Here is a 23,298-nt window from a genome sequence, read left to right as displayed (position 1 = left end):
AGGCAGAGAATCCCAGTGGAGAGAGGGGAACCGGCCAGGCAGAGACAGCAAGGGCGGTTCGTTGCTCCAGAGCCTTTCCGTTCACCTTCACACTCCTGGGCCAGACTACACTCAATCATATGACCCACTGAAGAGATGAGTCTTCAGTTAAGTCTTAAAGGATGAGACCGAGTCTGCGTCTCTCACATGGGTAGGCAGACCATTCCATAAAAATGGAGCTCTATAGGAGAAAGCCCTGCCTCCAGCTGTTTGCTTAGAAATTCTAGGGACAATTAGGAGGCCTGCGTCTTGTGACCGTAGCGTACGTGTAGGTATGTACGGCAGGACCAAATCGGAAAGATAGGTAGGAGCATGCCCATGTAATGCTTTGTAGGTTAGCAGTAAAACCTTGAAATCAGCCCTTGCCTTAACAGGAAGCCAGTGTAGGGAGGCTAGCACTGGAGTAATATGATACATTTTTTTGGTTCTAGTCAGGATTCTAGCAGCCATATTTAGCACTAACTGAAGTTTATTTAGTGCTTTATCCAGGTAGCCGGAAAGTAGAGCATTGCAGTAGTCTAACCTAGAAGTAACAAAAGCATGGATACATTATTCTGCATCATTTTTGGACAGAAAGTTTCTGATTTTTGCAATGTTACGTAGATGGAAAAAAGCTGTCCTTGAAACAGTCTTGATATGTTCGTCAAAAGAGAGATCAGGGTCCAGAGTAACGTCGAGGTCCTTCACAGTTTTATTTGAGACGACTTTACAACCATCAAGATTAATTGTCAGATTTTTTGTCAGATTTTAACCGTTACTGTACCTCATTTAGGCCAGATAATAATACCCGTGTGTGCTTACTGTATATCCATGTAGTGGTGTGTTGCTTCCATTTATCTGTCCTCCCCAGAACTTCTACAAGTCGGAGATCAACAAGGAGGACATGTACATCCGCTACATCCACAAGCTGTGTGACCTGCACCTGCATGCAGAGGACTACACAGGTAACTGGTTGGGATGTATATAACACTTTCAACGTGCTCACACTGTATAGTATTAGAACCCTGTGACAGCCAGGACTACCATGTAAAGTCAATGATGGTTAATCGTGGTGACCTTTGACCTCTGTGTCCTCCCCACCACCAGAGGCAGCATTTACCTTGCTGCTGTACTGGGAGCTGCTGCACTGGGAGGACCGACCCCTCAGAGAGTTCCTCCACTATCCCACACAGAGCGAGTGGCAACGCAAAGAGGGCCTCAGCCGCAAAGTGCTCCACTACTTTAACAAGGGAAAGGCAAGCCAAGCTAAATCAAGTCAAGCTAAGTTAAACAACATGGGGAATGCAAGTCGGGCTATGTCCAGTCACTTTGGGTAGTGTTTCATGTGAGATACTCAAATCAAACATATTATTTTACATAAGTCCCACACGGGTCTACATCTCAAGTCAGAATCTCAAGTCGAAACACTTCTCTATGTTCATGATGTCGTTGATGGCTGTTTCATTCTGGAAATCCAACATTTTCCCCCTTCAAATCCTCCTGAGAATGATGTTCCATAGACAGGATATTGTAAACATGTATTGAGACATTCCATATGTGTGAGATCTCGGTCTCTTTATCTCTTTCCAGTGTTGGGAATATGGAATATCACTCTGCCGGGAACTGGCTTTCCAGTATGAAACCTTGTATGACTACCAGAGCCTGAGCTGGATACGGGTGAGTCTGTCGCTCTTTCTCTCTCTCTCGCTCTCTCACAGCCATGACTTTATCCCCCAGTGACTACTCATCATCACGAAGATGGAAAGTAAGTAGAAAGGAATGGAATTGAATATAAATTCTTGTCCTCACAATGTGGACATTTATTCACATTGCAATAGACTGACGAAATACCAAAAACATTATGACCCCTATGATCAAGGGAACCTCATTTGATGTAAGTTGCTGATAAAAGCTCAAGATGCTCTCTTAGAGTTGAATCAAGTATTTTTGTATTTTACAGAAAATGGAGGCTGCGTACTATGACAACATCATAGAACAGCAGAGGATTGAACCAGAGTTCTTTAGGATGGGCTTCTATGGCAGGAAGTTTCCTTTTTTCCTCAAGGTGAGATGAACACACACACATGATCTTTTATCTAAATTATGTTGAATTGGTTTTACGTATCCGTTGGATGACAACCCTTCTCTCTCCAGAATAAGGAGTTTGTGTGCCGGGGTTATAACTATGAACGACTAGAGGACTTTCAGCAAAGGATGCTGGGAGAATTCCCACATGCCATTGCCATGCAGCACCCCAACCAACCAGATGACGCCCTCCTGCAAAGTGATGTTCAGTGTATCCTAACCATGGTCAATGTGTTGTCTGTCAACTCAACTGTCAGTATATTTGGCTTAACGCCTGGCCTCAGACCTGCAGATCTATGCGGTTACCCCAGTGTCAGACATCACTGACGTGCCTCAGCTGGAGCGCGTACCCGAGAGGATCAAGAGCTTCTACCGCATTAACAATGTCACTCGCTTTCACTATGACAGACCCTTCCACAAGGGACCCAAGGACAGGGAGAATGAGTTCAGGGTATGTGTGTGTGGAAGGAAGGAATTAGAATAGAATGTAACTGAAATTGATACAAGCGGTGTATAATTACTATACAGAAGGTGACTCAGTGTTTTGTGTGTGTGTTTCCAGAGCCTGTGGATTGAGAGAACCACCCTGATTCTGTCTCGTCCTCTCCCTGGCATCTCCCGCTGGGCTGAGGTGGAGAGGAGAGAACTGGTGAGGAGCACTGGCATCATAAACTGGCATCTCACACTGTGACATCAGATGCCTCAGGCAGATGATGCAAGCGAGTTCGTAATTTGTGTCAAATCAAAATCGAAGTTTATTGGTCGCGTACAGCAGTGGAGGTTGGTGACTTTTAAAAAAATTGAGGAGGATGGGAGACCCACGGTATAGGAGCGGACCGCACGGAGTCGACAAAGTGTGTTTAAAAAATCGTCAAAGACTAATTATTTTTAACTAAAGCATTTAATAAAGTAATTTATAGTACAATATTATGGGGAATGGGAATGAGAGGGCTACTTATAGTGTTGGGAAGGGATCAGAGCAGTGATTGAATGAGGCATGAGTTGAGGTGTTCAGAGGCTTGACCAGTGCAGACCATGGGTTGAGATGTTCATAGGCTTCAGTGCAGGACAGGCTCATCATGGATGGATGGTGTTGAAGAAGAGCTCAACTCTTCCACTGAGGGCAGGACAGGACTTGACTGGGAAGACAAAAAACAATAACACGACACACTACACAATCAGACAATAGAGCTAAGAATGAGTTAGTCCAAGCAAGGAGTAAAATCATTGACATGTGTAATAATGTGATAGTGTTTGTGTACAGTGATGAGAGACAATTGTCAGGTTTGCTCACAATGCTTGGAGAGGAAACAATGAATGTGTCAGTGGATGAATCAAGCCCTGGTCATCCACATACCTGACGATAACTGACAACTGCGAGCAAACTGTGGTGTGGCAATTTTTTCCCACTGGGGCCTGGAGTTTTTCCTTATCTGGTAATACACATGTCCCACATGGGTCTACTTAGAAACATCTCAAGTCAGAATCAACATATACTTAGCATTACTTTCTTTGCTTTCTCCCTGGCATATTACGTAATTTATGCAGCAGCATAAAAATACATTTTTGGAATGTAAAAAAAAAAGGTTGAATCATAACGTTAGTGATCTTCAGGTCAGCGCTATAGAAAGAGGCCCAAGTTCCCGACTTGGAATTCCGAGTTGGACGTATTTTCTCAGTCGGAGCTTGTATTTTTCAGAGACCCAGTTGTGGCAGAAGTCATGCTGGATTGACAGCATGGCCTATATATTCAACCTTTTCTGGCACATGGTGTTGCGTGTGAATGTTTATCCTTTTAAGCTTGGAAAAGAGACCCTTAAACCCAGACTTGGACCACACACACTCTTCACCAAATAGCAGGCAGGGGAAGCAAAATAGTGATTTCTTTGCAACGCCTGCAGTTAGCCGCTGATTCCTTCCAAACCACTCATTGTGTAATTAGCGATTTCCAACTTGTTGTGTGATGTTTATGTCCAATGGTCGATGAAAAGGATTTGCCAGTACATTGTAGACGTGATTCATGATGATGACTGCTTGTCTAGCTTGCTAGCTAAGATTTTGAAAGTATGATGTTGACATGATCTGTCCAATCAAAGCTACGGTAGATATAATTGATTTGACGTCATTTTATCTGTGGCTAATGACCTTTCTTGGATGGGCACTTCTAATGAAACTCTATGGCAACACCCAAGGGGGCTTGAAGTTTCTAGTTCTCCCTGTAGATTTTGCGGTGACGTAGTGTCACCATGAGTGACAGAACGCTGAGCCAATCACGCCGCAACTAGAGAAGATTACCAACCCCTACGCTCTGTATTTTACGCTGGCTGCCCCTCCACCACAGAGAGCACTGAGCTAAGCTGAAACACCAACATTTTGGAGCTGCCTTACTCAAGAAAGCAAAAAAGAGACCATGTTTGTATGCAGATTTATTAACTCAGTCAATTTTGTTTGCAAACCGATATGTAACATGTATTAATGTCGAAATAACATGCAAAAAAGTATTATTCGAATATTTTTTTAGCTGAACAGGTGGGGGCTCAAAACAATTGGGGCTCTGCCCCACCTGCGAGTAAAGCACTGAGATGCAGTGCCTTACTATTAATGGATGATGCAATGGAAGCAATCAAATCATTCTGAATTGATTTTGACATCCCGGAGAAGACAGTAGAAACTTCCATATGCTCAGCAAGTAAAGCATCATAACTTGGGCCTCCCAAGTGGCAAGTGGTCTTAAGGCACTGCTTCTCAGTGCTAGAGGTGTCACTATTGATCTGGGTTCGATCCCGGGCTGTATCATAACCGGCCATGATCGGGAGTCCCATAGGACTGCGCACAATTGGCCCAGCTTCGTCCGGGTTAGGCGAGGGTTTGGCCGTGGGGGTTTTACAAGTAGGCCGTCATTGTAAATCAGAATTTGTTCTTAACTGACTTGACAATTAAATAAAGGTGAAATAAAATAAAAAATTACCTCTGCAAGCTCCTTATAGTTCAGTTAGCTGAACGATCCTTCCCATCGTGCCCCTAAGTAAAAGCCAACCCTTAATCTGCTTGTGATCCTGTTTCTTCTTTACTTCTCATTGTGTCGCATAGTTTGAATACGCAGACGTTTGTCCATTTACATGATCGATGCAGCTTTTTCCAAGAAGCTTGAATCTGATGTGGGCAATGAAACAAAAAATCAACTATATTGTTGTTTGCATTATCTAGCAGTTCTGGTGGAGAAAACTGCACTCTGGTAGCTAGCTAACATTAGCACTGGCTACTAAAGTTAGCATGGCAAATTGAAATAAATTGGACTAACTCCACACAAAAATAAAGTTTGAAAACCGAGAACACTACATAAAATCTACCTCCTCCTAGAAACTAATTTGAATTTAATAATATTCTAAAAATGCTCAACTATCACTCTTCACTAAATCTCTATCCAAATGTAACCAACTCACCAAGCTTCTCAACACATAGAACCCCCATCATTTTTTATTTAACCTTTATTTAACTAGACAAGTCAGTTAAGAACAAATTCTTATTTACAGCCTTATTCTAAAATGTATTAAATTGTTTTTAACCCTCATCAATCTACACAAAATACCCCATAATGACAAAGCAAAAACAGGTTTTTAAACATTTTTGCTAAATTATAAAAAATATAAAAATATCACATTTACATAAGTTTTCAGACCCTTTACTCAGTACTTTGTTGAAGCACCTTTGGCAGTGATTACAGCCTCGATGCTACAAGCTTGACTCACCTATATTTGGGTAGTTTCTCCCATTCTTCTCTGCAGATCCTCTCAAGCTCTGTCAGGTTGGATGGGGAGAATGTTGCTCCACAGATGTTTTCAGCTCTCTCCAGAGACGTTTGAAGAGTTTCAAGTCCGGGCTGTGGCTGGGCCACTCAAGGACATTTAGAGACTTGTCCCAAAGCAACTCCTGCGTTGTCTTGGCTGTGTGCTTAGGGTTGTTGTCCTGATGGAAGATAAACCTTCGCCACAGTCTGAGGTCCTGAGCGCTCTGGAGCAGGTTTTCATCAAGGATCTCTCTGTACTTTGCTCCGTTCATCTTTCCCTTGATCCTAACTAATCTTCCAGTCCCTGCCGCTGAAAACCATCCCCACAGCATGATGCTGCCATCACCATGCTTCACCGTAGAGATGTTGCCAGGTTTCCTCCAGACGTGATTCTTGGCATTCAGGCCAACCAGAGAATGTTGTTTTTCATTGTCCTTTAGGTGCCTTTTGGAAAACTCCTTGCAGGCTGTTGTGCCTTTTACTGAGGAGTGACTTCCGTCTGGCCACTCTACCATAAAGGCCTGATTGGTGGAGTGCTGCAGAGGTGGTTGTCCTTCTGGAACGTTCCCCCATCTCCACAGAGGAACTCTGGAGCTCTGTCAGAGTGACCATCGGGTTCTTGGTCACCTCCCTGACCAAGACCCTTCTCCCCTGATTGCTCAGTTTAGCCGGGCGGCCAGCTCTAGGAAGAGTTTTGGCGCTTCCAAACTTCTTCCATTTAAGAATGATGGAGGCCACTGTGTTCTTGGGCACCTTCAATGCTGCAGACATTTTTTGTTACCCTTCCCCAGATCTGTGCCTCGACACAATCCTGTCTCGGAGCTCTACAGACAATTCCTCAAGGGTTATCAATGGAAACAGGATGCACCTGAGCTCAATTTCGAGTCTCTGAATAATTATGTAAATAAGGTATTTCTGTTTTTATTTTTAATACATTTCCCCCAAAAAATTAACCTGTTTTGTCTCCGTCATTATGCGGTGTTGTGCGTCGATTGATGAAGAAAATGTTTTATTTAATCAATTTTAGAATAAGGCTGTAACGTAACAATGTGGAAGAAGTGAAGGGGTCTGAATACTGTATGTGTGTGTGTGTGTGCAGTTGGAGGTGAGCCCTCTGGAGAATGCCATCTACGTGGTGGAAAATAAGACCCAGGAGCTGCGGACTCTGATTAGCCAGTACCAGCACAGACAGCACCATGGCAACATTAACCCCCTCAGCATGCTGCTCAACGGGGTCATAGACGCTGCCGTCAATGGGGGCATTGCCAAATACCAGGAGGTACTAAGGGAAGGGAGGGAGATGTGGGTGGATTTGAATGGATACTTTGGTGGTTTTCTTCCAGGACATATATTGTTATCTGCCATGCCTTGTAATGCATTCATATCCTATATTCCTCCTCAACAGGCGTTCTTTGAAAAGGACTACATGAACAGCCATGCAGAGGACACAGAGAAGATCACCCAGCTCAAAGACGTAATGCAGGAACAGGTCAGGCAAAGCTCTTAACTCGTCACTGGCCAGTGGTCCACACAGTGTATATGGGTACAGAAGATAGAAACCATATCTTTCCTACGTGTTGTTTCATTGTCACAGGTTCACATCCTTGGAGGGGGGCTGGCCGTCCATGAGAAGTTGGTGCACCCAGAAATGCGTCCTCTGCACAAAAAGCTGATCGATCAGTTCCACATGATGAGGACCGGTTTACATCAGGTGAGTGGTTTTACATACTCTTCTGTTTGTGTGTCCTAATGAGTTGGTGTGTGTGTGTGCAGTCAGAGTGATTATTCAGAGCAGTGTTTACATGTCACTCAGCAGGGGTTGCCAGCAGCCTGCACTGGAGTCAACAATCCCAGAGGCATCCTGACCACTCACAGCCACATGAGCCCAGAAAGTGTCCGTCTGATTCACAGACACAGGTCAGTCACGTCTTGTACGAGATTTAACTTGGGAAAGAAGAGACGCTACAGTAATCTGTGAGATTAGAATATGATTCTCTCTCTGCAGCCCTATGAACCTGCAGGGTTCTATCCGCCAGTCCTCCTCCTCCCTCTCTTCTCACACCTCCAGCGAGGCGGGAGGTAACATGGTCATCCTGACAGACGGCCTATTGGGAGAGCACCCTGAGGACACGGCTCACATGGAGGTGGGTGGAATGAACACACACACACACACACACACACACACACACACACACACACACACACACACACACACACACACACACACACATGCAGGTTTTGTATGTTTTGAAGATATGTGAATAAACAGATATATTATTTTACAGCCAAGCCCCTCCTCCTCCAGTCTGAGCTCCATTCGGTCCACCTCCTCCCAGGTTATTAACTCTGCCCCATCTAGTGCCAGAGGTGAGTGTCACCTGCACCAGGCAGTAAATACCTCCAACTCATCATTATCATGTTCTTGGGCAGTTGTACATTTAACATTCTCAACAATGTACAGTATCAGTCAAAAGTTTGGACACACCTACTCATTCAAGGGTTTTTCTTTATTTTTACTATTTTCTACATTGTAGAATAGACGTGAAGACATTACAGCTATGAAATAGCAAACATGGAATCATGTAGTAACCAAAAAAGTGTTTTAAACAAATCAAAATATATTTTTGATTTTAGGTTCTTCAAAGTACCCTTTGCCTGTTGAAAAACAAATGATAGTCCCACTAAGCGCAAACCTGATTGGATGGTGTATCGCTGCAGAATACCATGGTAGCCATACTGGTTAAGTGTGCCTTGAATTCTAAATAAATCACAGTGCCACCAGCAAAGCACCATCACAACAACCCCTCCATGCTTCACGGTGGGAACCACACATGCAGAGATCATCAGTTCACCTACTTTGCGTCTCATAAAGACAGAAATCTCAAATTTGGACAAACCAAAAGACAGATTTCAACCAGTCTGATATCCATTACTCGTATTTCTTGGCCCAAGCAAGTCTCTTCTTATTATTGGTGTCCTTTAGTAGTGGTTTCTTTGCAGCAGTTCGACCATGAAGGTATGATTCATGGTTCATGTAGTCTCCTCTGAACTGTTGATGTTGAGATGTGTCTGTTACTTGAACTCTGTGAAGCATTTATTTGGGCTGCAATCTGAGCTGCAGTTATCTTTAATGAACTTATCCTCTGCAGCAGAGGTAACTCTGTCTTCCTTTCCTGTGGCGGTCCTCATGAGAGCCAGTTTCATCATAGAGCTTGATGGTTTTTGCGATTGCACTTGAAAAAACTTTAGAAGTTCATGTCTTAAAGTAATGATGGACTGTCGTTTCTCTTTGCTTATTTGAGCCGTTTTTACCATAATATGGACTTGGTCTTTTACCAAATAGGGCTATCTTCTGTATACCACCCCTACTTTGTCACAACACAACTGATTGGCTCAAACGCATTAAGAAGGATATGTTCATTGTAATGCGTTCCAGGTGACTACCTCATGAAGCTGGTTGAGAGAATGCCAAGAGTGTGCAAAGCTGTCATCAAGGCAAAGGGTGGCTACTTTGACAAGTCTCAAATATAACATATATTTTGTTTTGTTTAACACTTTTTTGGTAACTGCATGATTCCATGTGTGTTATTTCATAGTTTTGATGTCTTCACTATTATTCTACAATGTAGAAAATAGTAAAAAATAAAGAAAAACCCTGCAATGAGGTGTGTCCAAACTTTTGACTGGTACTGTATATTTTACCTGACATGTTGTGCTGAGAAACAACAGTTTCAAGCTTAGATACTGTAGAACATCAGATCACAGATCTCTGATAATGGTTTTCATGCTTTGCTTTAATTATTTCTGGCAAACAGGGATCCCTAACAGACCTGTAAGCATCTATTTTAAACTTATGTTCATGGTTGTGACTTGAGGGAGTGATATGAGCCTATTTTACTGTTAGTCAGTGTACTTCCAATGTATCAATAGGGGAAAAGTCTGTCCTCTCCTCGACTCCTCCGTCCCCCTCTCCTCCGTCAGCTGGGAACCGATAAATGGTCGCCATATGTAGGTGTGTCAATTTGTTAATAGGCGAACTGAGGAGTTTGCTCCTCTCCTCGAAAGCCTCCTTTGGCCTTGGATACTCAAATGTATCCTATTCGAAAGAGATGTGAAATCTGCCAAACCCCATTTTGAATCCTCTGTTGTTTTATCAGAGGAGAAAAGCATTCACACGTTGAAAAAACAAAATGCTACTCATATTTTTATCTACTATAAAATGTCTGGCACAACTAGCAAATTTAATTTTAATTTTTACCACTTTACACATGTTTTGCGATTCCTCATCTGTAAACGTAATTTGCCTGATGATGGGTTAGTGGAGAAGGAGAGTTTCATTTCATACAAGATTATTTGTTTCCAGGCTTCCTCTCCTTGCCTCCTCACATCAATTACCTTTGACCTTTTTTTAAAAGGAGGGAAGGAGAGGATGGAGAAGAGGACATGAAGAATTCAGCAAATCCAATTGAGATTCTCCCAATGGGTCTCTGATGTCTGTCTGACCTGTCCTCTCCCCCCTTCCTCCCCCAGGCTCCCCGTCCCTGCCGGATAAAGCCAAACACAACCGGGAGGTGATGATGCTGCTGCCGCCTCACCAGAGAGTCAACAACACCATGTACTACACCATGACTGAGAACGGACAGGTGCTGACATTACAGACCAAACTATGTTAAAATAGCACTGAAGGGAACTGATGACATTGCTGCATTAGTTAATTAAGGAGACGACGGCAGCTAGTTCACTGAGCGTAAGAATAGGCTGGCCAAAGCAGAAATAGACTGGTACTGAGCCCCCAGAACACACCGTTTGTTCTTGTCCTTTTCAGTTATCTTTAGACTCTGTTGTCTCTCTGTTTGCAGAGCAACCATCTGCAACGTGCCTTGCTCCAGCAAGTGAACCCCTGTAAGCCTTGCGTTGACCCTCCCGTGAGCTTGCCAGAGAAAGGTGAGTATACTGTATGCCTGTCTTAAAATTGGTAAATGCTGGTGTTCTCTTAGTGTTCATGAGAAATGAGCTAAGTAGGACAGAACTTACAGTAGTGAGCCTGTCGTTTGCTGGTGTTCCCCCAGTGTTCCCTAGTGCCCCGAGCAGCTGGAGTCTAGATGGCGAGGGCAGGGAGACAGTGCCCTACATCCAGGGACCTACAGGGGGTGTCATCATGCCCCCTGTCCCACCCAGGTCCTTCCCACCAGGTAACACCAATTATATACACCTTATCTATGGGTAAGAGTCCCTTGGCTGTCATGTTTTGGAAGTTTATTCTGATATGATTGTTTTCACCTCCTCTTTAGGTCACTTCCTGATGCACTTTGATGCGTTCCACCACCAGAACAGTGACCCGCCCCCGGCACTGCCTGTTCGCTCTCTCAGAAAGGTAAAAGACAGTTCAACATCCTGTACCGGTACATCTTCTTTACTTGGTCAAACAGATGCCAACCCATTTCTTATCTTCCTCTTTCTCTCTCTCCATCCCTCCAGTCTCCTCTCCACCCCATACCCGGCTCCCCCACTAGTCCTCAGTCAGCCCTGGGGGGCAGTAATTCCACCCTCTCGGGCAGCGCCAGCAGCGGGGTCTCCTCTCTGAGTGAGAGTAACTTTGGGGCCCAGTACCCCGATGCCCAAACTGTGCGGAATGACGCCATGGAGCCCTTACCCAGCCACCTGTGGACCCCTGATGAGTACCTGGCCTCTCCCTATCTGCACATCCACTACAGTGGGCCAGAACCAGAGTCCCTCGACCATGTCCGACCCTTTCACTACCGTAACCCTGTCTCACAACTCCCCCAATCCCAAACTCACTTCCACCCCCACTCTCACCACCAACCAGCCGGCCTCGACGGCCACCCTCATCCCCACGGGCCCACCCACCACCAGATACCCCTCCACGGCGCACACCACATTCCTTACCGGCGCCCTCAGCCCCCAGCTGTGCCCCCCAAGCCCTACCTGAGGGAAGGGTGCATCCCTGAGGAGGACCTGAGCTCCCTGGTGCCCCAGCCCGTCCCCCTTCCTCGGAGGATCTTCCACTCCCCCCACAGCCACAGAGAGGAGCTAGCCAAGGCTGCCTGGGAGCAGTGCATTAGCGAGGAGCACGAGGAGACACCATGAGGAGACGACAGGGTTGGACCTCTTGGAGATTTTACTCACCTCGGTGCATCTTACTAGTCTAAAGTGGCTCCCTTCCCGTTGTCTCCTTGCCTTCATCTGTATTGATGTGAAAGAACATGGGCTGGTGAATCACGCGGATACATTGTAGGCATTAACAATATTGCGTTCATCTATCCCATGTTTTTATATCAGAGCAGATGAAGGGGAGAGGAAGCCACTTTAGACTATTGAGTTGCACCCTCACTCTCCTCAGTGTATTGTCTGATTCTGAATGGATGAAGCAGCATCATAGGAATTAATAAGGGAATATTATCTGTTGGACAATGTGACCGGTAATAATGACTTTGTTTAAATTGATATTGACTGTACACTGTTGTACAACTGGTCTGTGAGCATGTTTAGTTTATTTTCATTTGAGAACAACATACAGCCGTTTTGTGAAACATGACGATCCTCATCAACATGATCAAGCCATACGAGCCCCAAATAGAATCCCCCTCCCTTTTCCACAACGAAAGGCAACTACAGAAGTTATACTACTCTTAGTAAAGTCATGATGACTTTTCTGCTTTTAATGCTCCATATATCTATCCTATTATTTTGATACACTTGCTACAGTATGCATGGGGTTTTCAAATAGAATTTCCCATCTTCTGTTTTACAAAACGCTGTATAGTGCTTCGCCATATGACGTTCTCCAATCTTCTGTTCTATTCTGCGACCTGCTTCTCATTGAAAGCAGGTCTGTTATTTGGACCTGGGTCACTCTTCTTGACCAAAGCCTCTAGGGACATATAAACCTCAGTTTAGGATTATCCCTCCATACAGTACGTATGGAAAACAATGTGAATGTATTCAGACAAGATGTGCTGTTTGTATTACACAAGTGGCAGCTCTTCTTTTCTGTTCAAGTGAAGTTGTCTTTATTACAGTCTTCTTGTCTTTTGTGTAACAGACCGAAATATCTCACGAGAGGAGCGTGAATGTTACCCAGACTGAAAGAGCTGATAAATCCGTGGGAGGGCTACAAAGGAAGGGGTGGAATTGTCAGGTGCCACAGAGCGCTCTGGAACAACAGTGAGTTCCCAATGTCAGTTGGACTCAATAAGACTGGATTGTTCCTTGAAAGGAGATAGTGATGGAGAAAATCCTTAACACTCAACTAGGAGTAAGATGAGAAGTAGCGAAGAATAATGGCTCAACAGTACCTCAACCACCTATTGGACTAACTATACTCATAAAAACAATTATCACACCCTATCTCTGCCACTATATGTTTCAAGATGATGTCAATTAACAAGTAATACATATGGACTGTGTGTAAAAGGACTAATGGCAATGACATTGCTCCTGTCTGTTACCTGTTCTACTCACCTTCACCCCCCTCTGCCCACCGAATGGCAAATCCAAACTCCCTCAAACAGAGTTCTAAACAACTACCTGCCTTAAGTGCACTGAAATTCAGTATCAGTCTCTCATTCTGACACCTCACTTGACTGTTTCTGTGAAGCTCATGAAACGACGGCTCTCGTTTGTCATCACGTTCTCTACGCTTTCCGAACAAACCTCATGACATCTATGTGTGACATCTGTTTTGTCCTGCCTCGGTTGAAGGTTGCTGTTTGGGTTTGTAGCACTACAGTATACTTAGTTTCGCCTGCAGTTTCTCTTCCCTCTGATCTGCAATAGAGAGATGTTTGTGTGCACAGGGGATGAGTATGAGAAGCTCAGACAGGACCATGAGGTTGATCTCCTTGGGCAATGGAAGTACACCAGACAGTGTTTGCTGAGATGTAATGTGATAACCAACCAGTGGGTTGGAAGGTGGAGGTTACTGTTAAACAAAATACAGGTCTTTGTTTCCCCAAGTACTTTTTTGCAGGTGAATGCTTTGCGTTGTGTTCTTGCACATTAGGTTGTCCACTGATCAGACATCTATTTTTGTATGCAGGTACATCTGTTGTAAGGACATATTTCACCAATGTATCATGGAAGGATGTAGGGTATGTTTTGCAGACTGTGGAGTTGGTATGGAAGTACAGAACTATGGATCAGATATAAGATGAAAGTCAGATGTATGGGGAAGCTGATGTTTGTGAGAAGAGGTGCGATACTCCGATCAAACATGGGTACAATAGAATTTTTCAATGTAAATTCTGTTACTGTACATACAGCGGTATTGTGAAATATTTTTGAAAATTATTGCAGACCCCCCCCCTAAAATAATTGTATCGTTTTGTGTAAATACATCTACTCCAGAAATCGACGTAATTGATGAATATCTATAATCAATGTTTTAAAGGAGACAAATCCATTAGACTGTGGTTGTCTGCGCTGTTCTTGACTTCAAGTCTTCAAATATAAATACTTTGTACACTTTTCAATGTGCTTTCTTGTACAGATGGTGTTAGCATGATCAAACAGTGTTTGGTTGTAAAGGTGGTTTTCCTACTCTCATAACTGCTGTGTTATGGATTCATTCACGATGCCAAACATTAAAGACAATCTTTTATCTGTCTCTGTCATTTCCATTGCTTGCTGCTCTGTGGAAAATAGAACCAATGATTGGCGGTATGTTTGACTGGGAATGGAAATTGACAGTAGGTTACTCTGCTACTTTCACTATCAGTCAATCTTTATTTTTTAGCAGAAGGACATTTGGTTGCAGACAGATGTATCAGTTTAACACACATATTTAGCTATTAAGAAAGACTTTTAGTTGTGAAGTATGTTTTTTCCCCTTTTCTTGTAAGGTTCAAAGGAGCAAAAGGCATAACATCTTGTAGGAACTTTGTATAGAAAGTTTTAAAAAGAAAATGAAGTAAAGTTGATTCACCAAAAGCAAAGCTAAATTGACAGCTGTTAAATAATGAAAATACTACTTTTAAATATACTTAAGTATCACAAGTACATGTAATTGCTAAAATATACTTAAGTATCAAAAGTAAAAGTATAAACAGTTTCACAATCCTTATATTAAGCAAACCAGACTGCACCATTTTCATTTATTTTGTATTTTATGCAGATAGCCAGGGGCACACTTCAACACTCAGACATAATTTACAAATGAAGCATTTGTTTAGTGAGTCCACCAGATCAGAGGCAGTATGGATGTTCTATTGATAAGAATTCAAAGTGTAACAAGTACTTTTGGGTGTCAGGGAAAATGTATGGAATAAAAAGTACATTATTTTCTTTAGGAATGTGGCAGTAAAAGTTGTCAAAAATATAAATCGTAAAGTACAGATACCCCAAAAAACGACTTAAGTAGTACTTTCAAGTATTTTTACTTACTGTAAGCACTTTACATCACTGGTTGCGTGCCACGTCATCGACTGTTCAGTCGGGCATCCGATGGCTAAGTCCTGTTCTCCTACTCAGATGTTGCTGACTCATGCCAGATCTTGCTAAGCTTGGATGGGTGTTTTACGTATCAGCTAACCACATGTTATAGCAATCTGGCGCTCGACCTAACAGTCTGATATGTCACACAACCATTGGTTGATGCATGCAACGTCTAAGCAGGGTATCACAACATATACCATATGATGTGGTTAGCTGATAGTTTAATACATATCTAGGCATTGCGAGATCTGGCATGCGTCTGTGATGCAGTTGGCCAGCAGGCACTCGACCCTAATGCTGAGTTCATAAGCAAGTGGGAAGGTGGTAATTACCAGTTGCAAAGTCGTAAATACCAGTCTGATGCATTCACATGCTTTGAACTCGTTGAGAAACGGCAATTGGCTAATGGCCAACAAGCTGCGTCAACCATGAACTAATCATGTGGAAATTGAGCAAGTTGAGGTGACAACTGCTTGGAGTAACCCCGGATTGTGAACTGTCATGGTCAAAACATACTGATACAACAGTAGCTAAGATGGGGAGAAGTAAGTCCATGGCGCTGCTCTACCTTCTTGACAGTGCTATCGACAAGGCAGGTCCTACAGGCCCTAGTTTTGTCACACCTGGGCTACTGTTCAGTCAGGTGCAACAAAAAAAGTGCAATTGGCTCAGAACAGGGCAGCACGGCTGGCTCTTGGATGTACACGGAGAGCTAATGTCAATCTCTCCTGGCTCAAAGTGGAGGAGAGACTGACTTCATCACTGTTTATATATATGAGAGGCATTGACATGTTGAATGCACCGAGCTGTCTGTTTGAACTGCTGGCACACAGCTCAGACACCTATGCATACCCCACAAGACATGCCACGAGGTCTCTTCACAGTCCCCAAGTCCAGACTATGGGAGCTGCACAGTACTACATAGAGCCATGGCTACATGGAACTCTATTCCACATCAAGTAACTGATGCAAGCAGTAATATTAGATTTAAAAAACAGATTACAAATACACCTGGAACAGCGGGGACTGTGAAGCAACACGGGCATAGGCACAGACACATGCATACACACACACACGATAAAACATGCGCACTATACACACACGTACACATGGATTTTGTACTGTAGATATGTGGTGGAGTAGGGTCCTGAGGGCACACAGTGTGTTGTGAAATCTGTGAATGTATTGTGTTTTTGAAATTGTATGAGCTACCTTAATTTTGCTGGACCCCAGGAAGAGTAGCTGCTGCCTTGGCCAGAGGCAGCATGTGGGTAAATTGGAGCTCAGGAATGATAGACGAGTTTCCCACTTGTAATTACCAGTTGGAGGGACGTTCAAGTGGATTTTTCCCAGTGGTACTTGGTTAGGATCGTAGCATTACCTGCCACATATCTGGAAGACAGCAAGGGCAGGTATGTAATGCTGCATTCGTAACCAAGTGGGAAGTGGACATTTACTACATACGACTGTGAATAATCTACTTGAACGGCCCTCCAACTGGTATTTACTAGTGGAAACTCGCCTATTATCCAGAGCTCCCACTTCTCCTAAAGAAATTACCTTGATAACCGCATTTTCTGCACTTAAATGCAGCAAAACATGATTTATAAAAAGCTCTCAATTAACATGGTTTTTGAACACGATAATTTGTTTACAAGGATGATAGCTGTAATCCTAATTTTAGTTGACGGTTTATGTAGCTTGTTGGCCATTAGCCAATCAGCGTTTCTCAACAAGTTCAAAGCACGTGAATCACAGGAGGTTGGTGGCAACTTAATTGGGGAGTTTGGGCTTGTAGTAATGGCTAGGAGCGGAAAATATGGAATGGTGTCACATACACTAAACACATGGTTTCCATGTGTTTGATGCTATTCCATTTGCTCCGTTCCAGACATTATTATGAGCCATCAGGCTGCTGAGTGGAGCAATAATTTATGAACCAAAATGATACCACCCCTTCTTCAAGAACAGAGGTAGCGCCTGCGTAGTGTAAAGGTGCTGCTCAAGCAAGTATGCGCATTCTTTCGGGAACACACTTTGACCCCTAGTGCCTGATACTTGCTTGTACCTGCTCTACCAAACTCAGTCAAAGACAGTGGTGCAAGTTAATGGTAATGTTATACGATAAAAACAAATGTATTTTAAACAGTAATACATATTTAGAGTTGAGCTGCGCAGGCTACATGTACAGTATGTCATAATTTACTGCAAACAAACAAAATGTCCACATGGCGTTAACCGGCCTGTACAACGGCTACCACTTACTAGAACAGAGGAGTGGAGGAGCACTATGTGCTTCTCCACAATCTCCACCAATAAAAACTTTGAACACATTTTTTTTATTAGCATGAAGAAAATGTTTTTGTATTAGTTAAGGTACACATTTCACAATAAAATTATTGACAAAAAATGTGGCAATATACATAGGCTACTAAATATCCCATCAGAATATAGGAGATTAACATTAACTGTCGATCAGATGATATTTCACAAAGTTATAATTCTCTTTTTCCCTTCATTTTTTTCCTTCCCCCTTTTCTTCTCACATCTCTCCATCTCCTTCTCCTCCTTGAAGTCTTCTCCGCCTGGCTGCCTTTTCCAACTCAGTTTGGCAGCTTGAGACATCTCCCTTCTCCATCATTTTATACCTGTATCTGCCGTCAAGGTGGCCTCCAGCACAGCCGGATCAGTCATGGTCACATACGAGTCTGCTATCAGCTTCACTCTGACTGCTTATCTTTTCATACATGAAGGGCACCATGGCAGAAGAAAGGGTACGTCGTTGCATATCGCTCAACTTCATATTCCCATTTGTGTGTAGAAGACACCACACATTCGTGGGTCACATTGTATTGAGGTTGTCCTTGCTTCCAGTTTTTGAATGAGTAGGCACTCTGGTCTGACCACTTGAAGGAGTCCCTGTGCAGGCCGATCCACGTATAATACTCCCACGTTGTAGTCGTCTGGATCTTCTGGTTCTCATTCTGGTTCAGGGCACTGGCTAGGTCTGTGTAGTGCTGTCGACAGTACTTCTGATAATCTTCCCAGATAAATGCTAAGTCCACAGCAACATATAGGGAATTTATCTCTGAAATTAGATAAATAGGCAGATTTCATAAAACCAATAGTTACTGTAAATACAAGGACTACTGTCAAGGGATATGTGGGTTAGTGTTTAAGTGGTTGGGGAAGTAAAGACATCTATTGATAAAAACAAAAATATGTTATGGCCGAGATGAAATCCGTATCGTGGAAGATTTGAATGCTGAGAATGCATTCACAGTAACCTCTGCATACGTCGGTTCAATCGGATAATACCTTAAAATGTTAATCGCACTATTATGCAGTTTTTATAATCTGTACCTTACCATCTTCCAGTCGTCCAGTGCGTTTGTGCACAATGGTGGTGGGTTGTCATCACCCAAGATCCCGTCTAGACATTCCCCTGAATGTAACCAATACCACCTGACAGAATCCTCCTTCTGCAGCCCTATCCAGACTGATCCTCTATAACCACTGCCTACAGAGTCCTCCATGCTGTCTATGGTGGCCAGGTCAGTGTACTCTGCAGTAATTCTGGGCTTCACAAATTTACAGACACTGACTGACAGACGGACGGATGAACAGACAGACAGACAGACAAAAACAACAGTGCCACTGACCGGAGAGGAGCAAGACGAGAAGTCTCCTCCCCTCCGTATCTGTAATAGAGTTAGTTGTAAAACAAGGAATAATAGTAACGATGGTCAAACTCCTTTGTCCATTACGTAACACATCATATAATTCCTCCCTTTTCAACATTGAACGTTCACATTTCCGTAGTTACATTCTAAGATAGTGCCAGTGACAATGACATGATATTTATTTTTTACAGTATTTGTCATTATGATTATGATTGTTTTCAAAGTTTGATTCATTAATATGTCAGGTTTCTTTGGAATACCTTTAAACAACCAAGTCAAGATGGCATACCAGTCTTTTTAAATCAAAGAGAATAGTTCTTACCTACAAAGGGAATGGCTGAGGTTCCAGATCCAAAGCTTTTCCATCTGCTAAGGATATTGTGTATATCCCTCTTCTTCCCCATCTCCCTTCAGATGTAGTAACATCTCTACTCAATGTCACAGCACTAGCGCACCTGATTTAACCAGTTAAACGCTTCATAATTTTTTAAAACAGGTATGCAAATGCTGGGCTAGAACAGGAGGCTGAAAAGATTTGGCATTGGCCCTCAGATCCTCACAGCTGCACCATTGAGAGCATCTTGAATGGTATGGCCACTGCACTACCCTCGACCGCAAAGCTACAGAGGGTGGTGCGGATTTCACTTGGGCTGAGCTTCCTGCCATCCAGGACTTCTATATCAGGCTGTGTCAGAGGAAGGCCCGAAAAATTGCTAAAGACTTAGACTTCACTCTGCTACCGGCTCTGCTGCTCTGCTGTCCGGCAAATTGTAATAGAGCATTGGCTCTCGCACCAACAGGCTCTGTGACAGCTTCTACCCCCAAGCCATAAGACTGCTAAATAGTTACTCAAATGTTTACCCGGAGTATCTGCATTGACCTTATCTTACACTAACTCTATGCACACTCACTCACTCACTCACTCACTCACTCACTCACTCACTCACTCACTCACTCACTCACTCACTCACTCACTCACACTCTACACTGACACTCACACAAACCCATACACTACATACATACGCACACAGACACATACTGACAACACACACACACACACACACACACACACACACACACACACACACACACACACACACACACACACACACACACACACACACACACACACACACACACACACACACACACACACACACACACACACACACACACACACACTCATCATATGCTGCTGGTACTCTGTTCTTTATTTTACTATTATTATTATTATAATCTATTCTGATGCCTAGGCACTTTACCCTTGACTTTATGTACATATCTACCTCAAATACATTGTACCCCTGCACATTGATATGGTACTGGTACCCTGTGTATATAGATAGACAAGTTATCGTTACTCACTGTGTATTTATTTCTCGTATATAGCTAAGTTCTTGTGTATTTTAATCCGATGTGTTATTTATTCGTTTTTTACTTATTTTTAACTCTGCAGGGCTCATAATTAAGCCTTTCACGGTAAAGTCTACACCTGTTGTATTTGGCGTATGTAACAAATACATTTTGATTTGATTTGAAAAACAAAGATGTGCAAACCTAGGGGTCCACAAGTTACAGATAGGGAAAAACTGTTTTATAGACTAATGTATATGTACATGAGGCTTTGATGGGTCTTTTGGGACAAACTTCCATCATGTGACATGCTTCAATCAGCAACTTTAAAAAAAGATGCTATCCATTTTCATTTTTGTGAACACCTTTTTTATTGACTATTAATGAACAGAAATGGCCAATTGTTATCTTTCATTTAAGGCCTGACAGATCAAAGACCGTTACAAAAGTGTGATATATGAATGTGTTATATCCGATGATGATCTAGAAAAGGCACTCTCGGTCTCAAGTTCAAGTTGACTAGTAACCTATTTAAAACAACATGGAAACTTTCCTTCAGGACATGCACACAATATGCTTTATTTGTTTAAAGCCAGACATCAGTGGAAATGTTGTTAACTACTCAACTCCATCCATTTGCTATGCTTTGTGTTTGAAGAAAAAGTAGAGAATCTGTCAGGTCTTTGATGCTGTGGTCATGATGATTCCAGTAACTGCATTGTGTTGCCTACAGCACAGTTATAGTCACCCACACTGTGTGTGTGTGTGTGTGCATTGTGCCGCCATACACTCTAAAAAAATAAGGGGTTCAACAAGGGTTCTTCTAAGATCCTCAAAGCTCTTAGAAGAACCTTAGGGTTCTTGGCACTGAAAATTGCCGCCAAAAGGTTCTTCCAATAACCCCATAGGAGGCGGGGTTCATCGAAGGAACCTCCGTAGTTGGTGAGTGTTCTTGCAGTAACCTAACTGCCCAACTGAAACATTTGGATTTTAATTCGAATTTGAAAGGACAGCAGGTGCACGCAATTAACTGAAACATTTGCAGATCTCCTCAATTTAAGGTAAGGTTTGTCCCTTGTATGATCTAAATGTATATTGTTTGATGATGATAGCATCTATCTTTTCATATTTGTGCAAATCTTTCTAAAACAGAAAATTGACAATTTAATGAATATTAAATCAACAAAGAGTTAAGAATATGTAGGATGTATCACATCCGGCCGTGATTGGGAGTTCCATAGTGCGGTGCACAATTTGCCCAGCGTCGTCCGTGTTTGACCGGGGTAAGTTGTCATTGTAAGTAAGAATGTGTTCCTAACTGACTTGCCTGGTTAAATTAAGTTTAAATAAAACATTTAAAATGAATATGTTGAAGGCTAGCTGTATTTTGTGTCTGTGTCTGCAGGTATACAGAGGAGGAGGCATACAAAGGTATACAAATTGGTATTGGTATGTTATGCAGATCACATTTAACATCCTCCTCCCTTAACTGTTCAATGAATATATCCCATAGGCCTCTACATTATGGACAATGTATGTGAATGAAAACCATTAACAAAACATTTTTTTCATTCACATTTACCACAAAAACCAATGTATGAATACTCTTGTGTGCATGTTGTGTTAATCATCTGTATAATTACTATTTTTGAATTCAGACTTCACTTCCCCTGCACCTCTGATGAATATAACAGGAAATCTGTTCGATCACCACGCACTGCAAAATCATTCTGGCTATGGATACGGAGAACATTAACACAGTAACATCAACACGTCGGAGGATATACCCATTGGACTTGGGTGTATCTTCGAAGAACTTACAGGGGTTCCCCCACAGTTTCAATTTGAAGAACCCCTAAAGGATACTCCAGGAACCTTTTCTTTTTACAGTGTAACCAAGTAAGAAAGTGTGCGTACATGAAAGTGTGTGTGCATGTGTGTGTGTGTGTGTGTTATGAAAAGGGTTCACTTCGGGCCCCTGGGTCCATGGCAGACCCTAGAAGATGCTTTAGCCTACACAATTCCCTCCTCCTGTGCTTCAGGCAGCAAATAATTAAAAACTCTGCGAATGGATTAGGACAAAGAACCTGAATAATAAAGGTAGGATAGCTACTGTGGTCTGACATCACAGCTCATTTATTCTCTATTCGATTCTCATTCCAAAGCCTTTCCATGTAACGTACATAGAAAACAGGAGGCCTGTACAGGGTGTTGTGCGTATTAAGGGGGAGAGAGTGAGATGGATAGATTGTGTGGTAAAGGTCAACGGCTGTTCAATTCACTCCATCAGTTAGCTGTCAAAATGCATTAGACTAGGTAGAACGCCGCAGCCCGTCTGGTGTTCAACTTTCCCAAGTTCTTTCACGTCACCCCGCTCCTCCGCTCTCTCCACTGGCTTCCAGTTGAAGCTCGCATCCGCTACAAGACCATGGTGCTTGCCTACGGAGCTGTGAGGGGAACGGCACCTCCGTACCTTCAGGCTCTGATCAGGCCCTACACCCAAACAAGGGCACTGCGTTCATCCACCTCTGGCCTGCTCGCCTCCCTACCTCTGAGGAAGTACAGTTCCCGCTCAGCCCAGTCAAAACTGTTCGCTGCTCTGGCACCCCAATGGTGGAACAAACTCCCTCACGACGCCAGGTCAGCGGAGTCAATCACCACCTTCCGGAGACACCTGAAACCCCACCTCTTTAAGGAATACCTAGGATAGGATAAAGTAATCCTTCTAACCCCCCCCCCCCTTAAAAGAGTTAGATGCACTATTGTAAAGTGGTTGTTCCACTGGATATCATAAGGTGAATGCACCAATTTGTAAGTCGCTCTGGATAAGAGCGTCTGCTAAATGACTTAAATGTAATGTAAATGTAGCAGACCTAGGCAGCCGTGCATTCAATGGTGCTATGTATACTTGTTCCTGCA

At 43.1% G+C, this 23,298-nt stretch overlaps 1 protein-coding gene across 5 annotated transcripts in view; it reads left to right on the top strand.

Moving 5' to 3' along the window:
- Nucleotides 1-14,516, top strand: part of LOC139556909 (dedicator of cytokinesis protein 3-like) — a 77,775-nt gene extending 63,259 nt beyond the window's left edge. For 3 of the 5 annotated variants that reach the window (XM_071371027.1, XM_071371024.1, XM_071371023.1), the window contains exons 37-54: nt 890-983; nt 1,126-1,274; nt 1,609-1,695; nt 1,979-2,083; nt 2,173-2,314; nt 2,388-2,554; nt 2,666-2,752; nt 6,990-7,169; nt 7,296-7,379; nt 7,485-7,601; nt 7,686-7,807; nt 7,896-8,034; nt 8,176-8,257; nt 10,421-10,533; nt 10,750-10,834; nt 10,960-11,082; nt 11,182-11,264; nt 11,369-14,516. In XM_071371027.1, the coding sequence (XP_071227128.1) occupies nt 890-983; nt 1,126-1,274; nt 1,609-1,695; nt 1,979-2,083; nt 2,173-2,314; nt 2,388-2,554; nt 2,666-2,752; nt 6,990-7,169; nt 7,296-7,379; nt 7,485-7,601; nt 7,686-7,807; nt 7,896-8,034; nt 8,176-8,257; nt 10,421-10,533; nt 10,750-10,834; nt 10,960-11,082; nt 11,182-11,264; nt 11,369-11,998 (2,589 nt within the window). In that variant the 3' untranslated portion in view covers nt 11,999-14,516. The remainder of the gene's footprint in view (nt 1-889; nt 984-1,125; nt 1,275-1,608; nt 1,696-1,978; nt 2,084-2,172; nt 2,315-2,387; nt 2,555-2,665; nt 2,753-6,989; nt 7,170-7,295; nt 7,380-7,484; nt 7,602-7,685; nt 7,808-7,895; nt 8,035-8,175; nt 8,258-10,420; nt 10,534-10,749; nt 10,835-10,959; nt 11,083-11,181; nt 11,265-11,368) is intronic. The other 2 variants (XM_071371025.1, XM_071371026.1) reach the window with 2 other exon arrangements.
- The last annotated feature ends 8,782 nt before the right edge of the window (nt 14,517-23,298 follow it).

The sequence above is a fragment of the Salvelinus alpinus genome, chromosome 28 (genome assembly GCF_045679555.1).
Source record: "Salvelinus alpinus chromosome 28, SLU_Salpinus.1, whole genome shotgun sequence".
In the NCBI taxonomy this organism is placed as follows: domain Eukaryota; kingdom Metazoa; phylum Chordata; class Actinopteri; order Salmoniformes; family Salmonidae; genus Salvelinus; species Salvelinus alpinus.
Note: the sequence above shows the minus strand (reverse complement) of the source record. Positions and strands in the feature narration are given on the sequence as shown.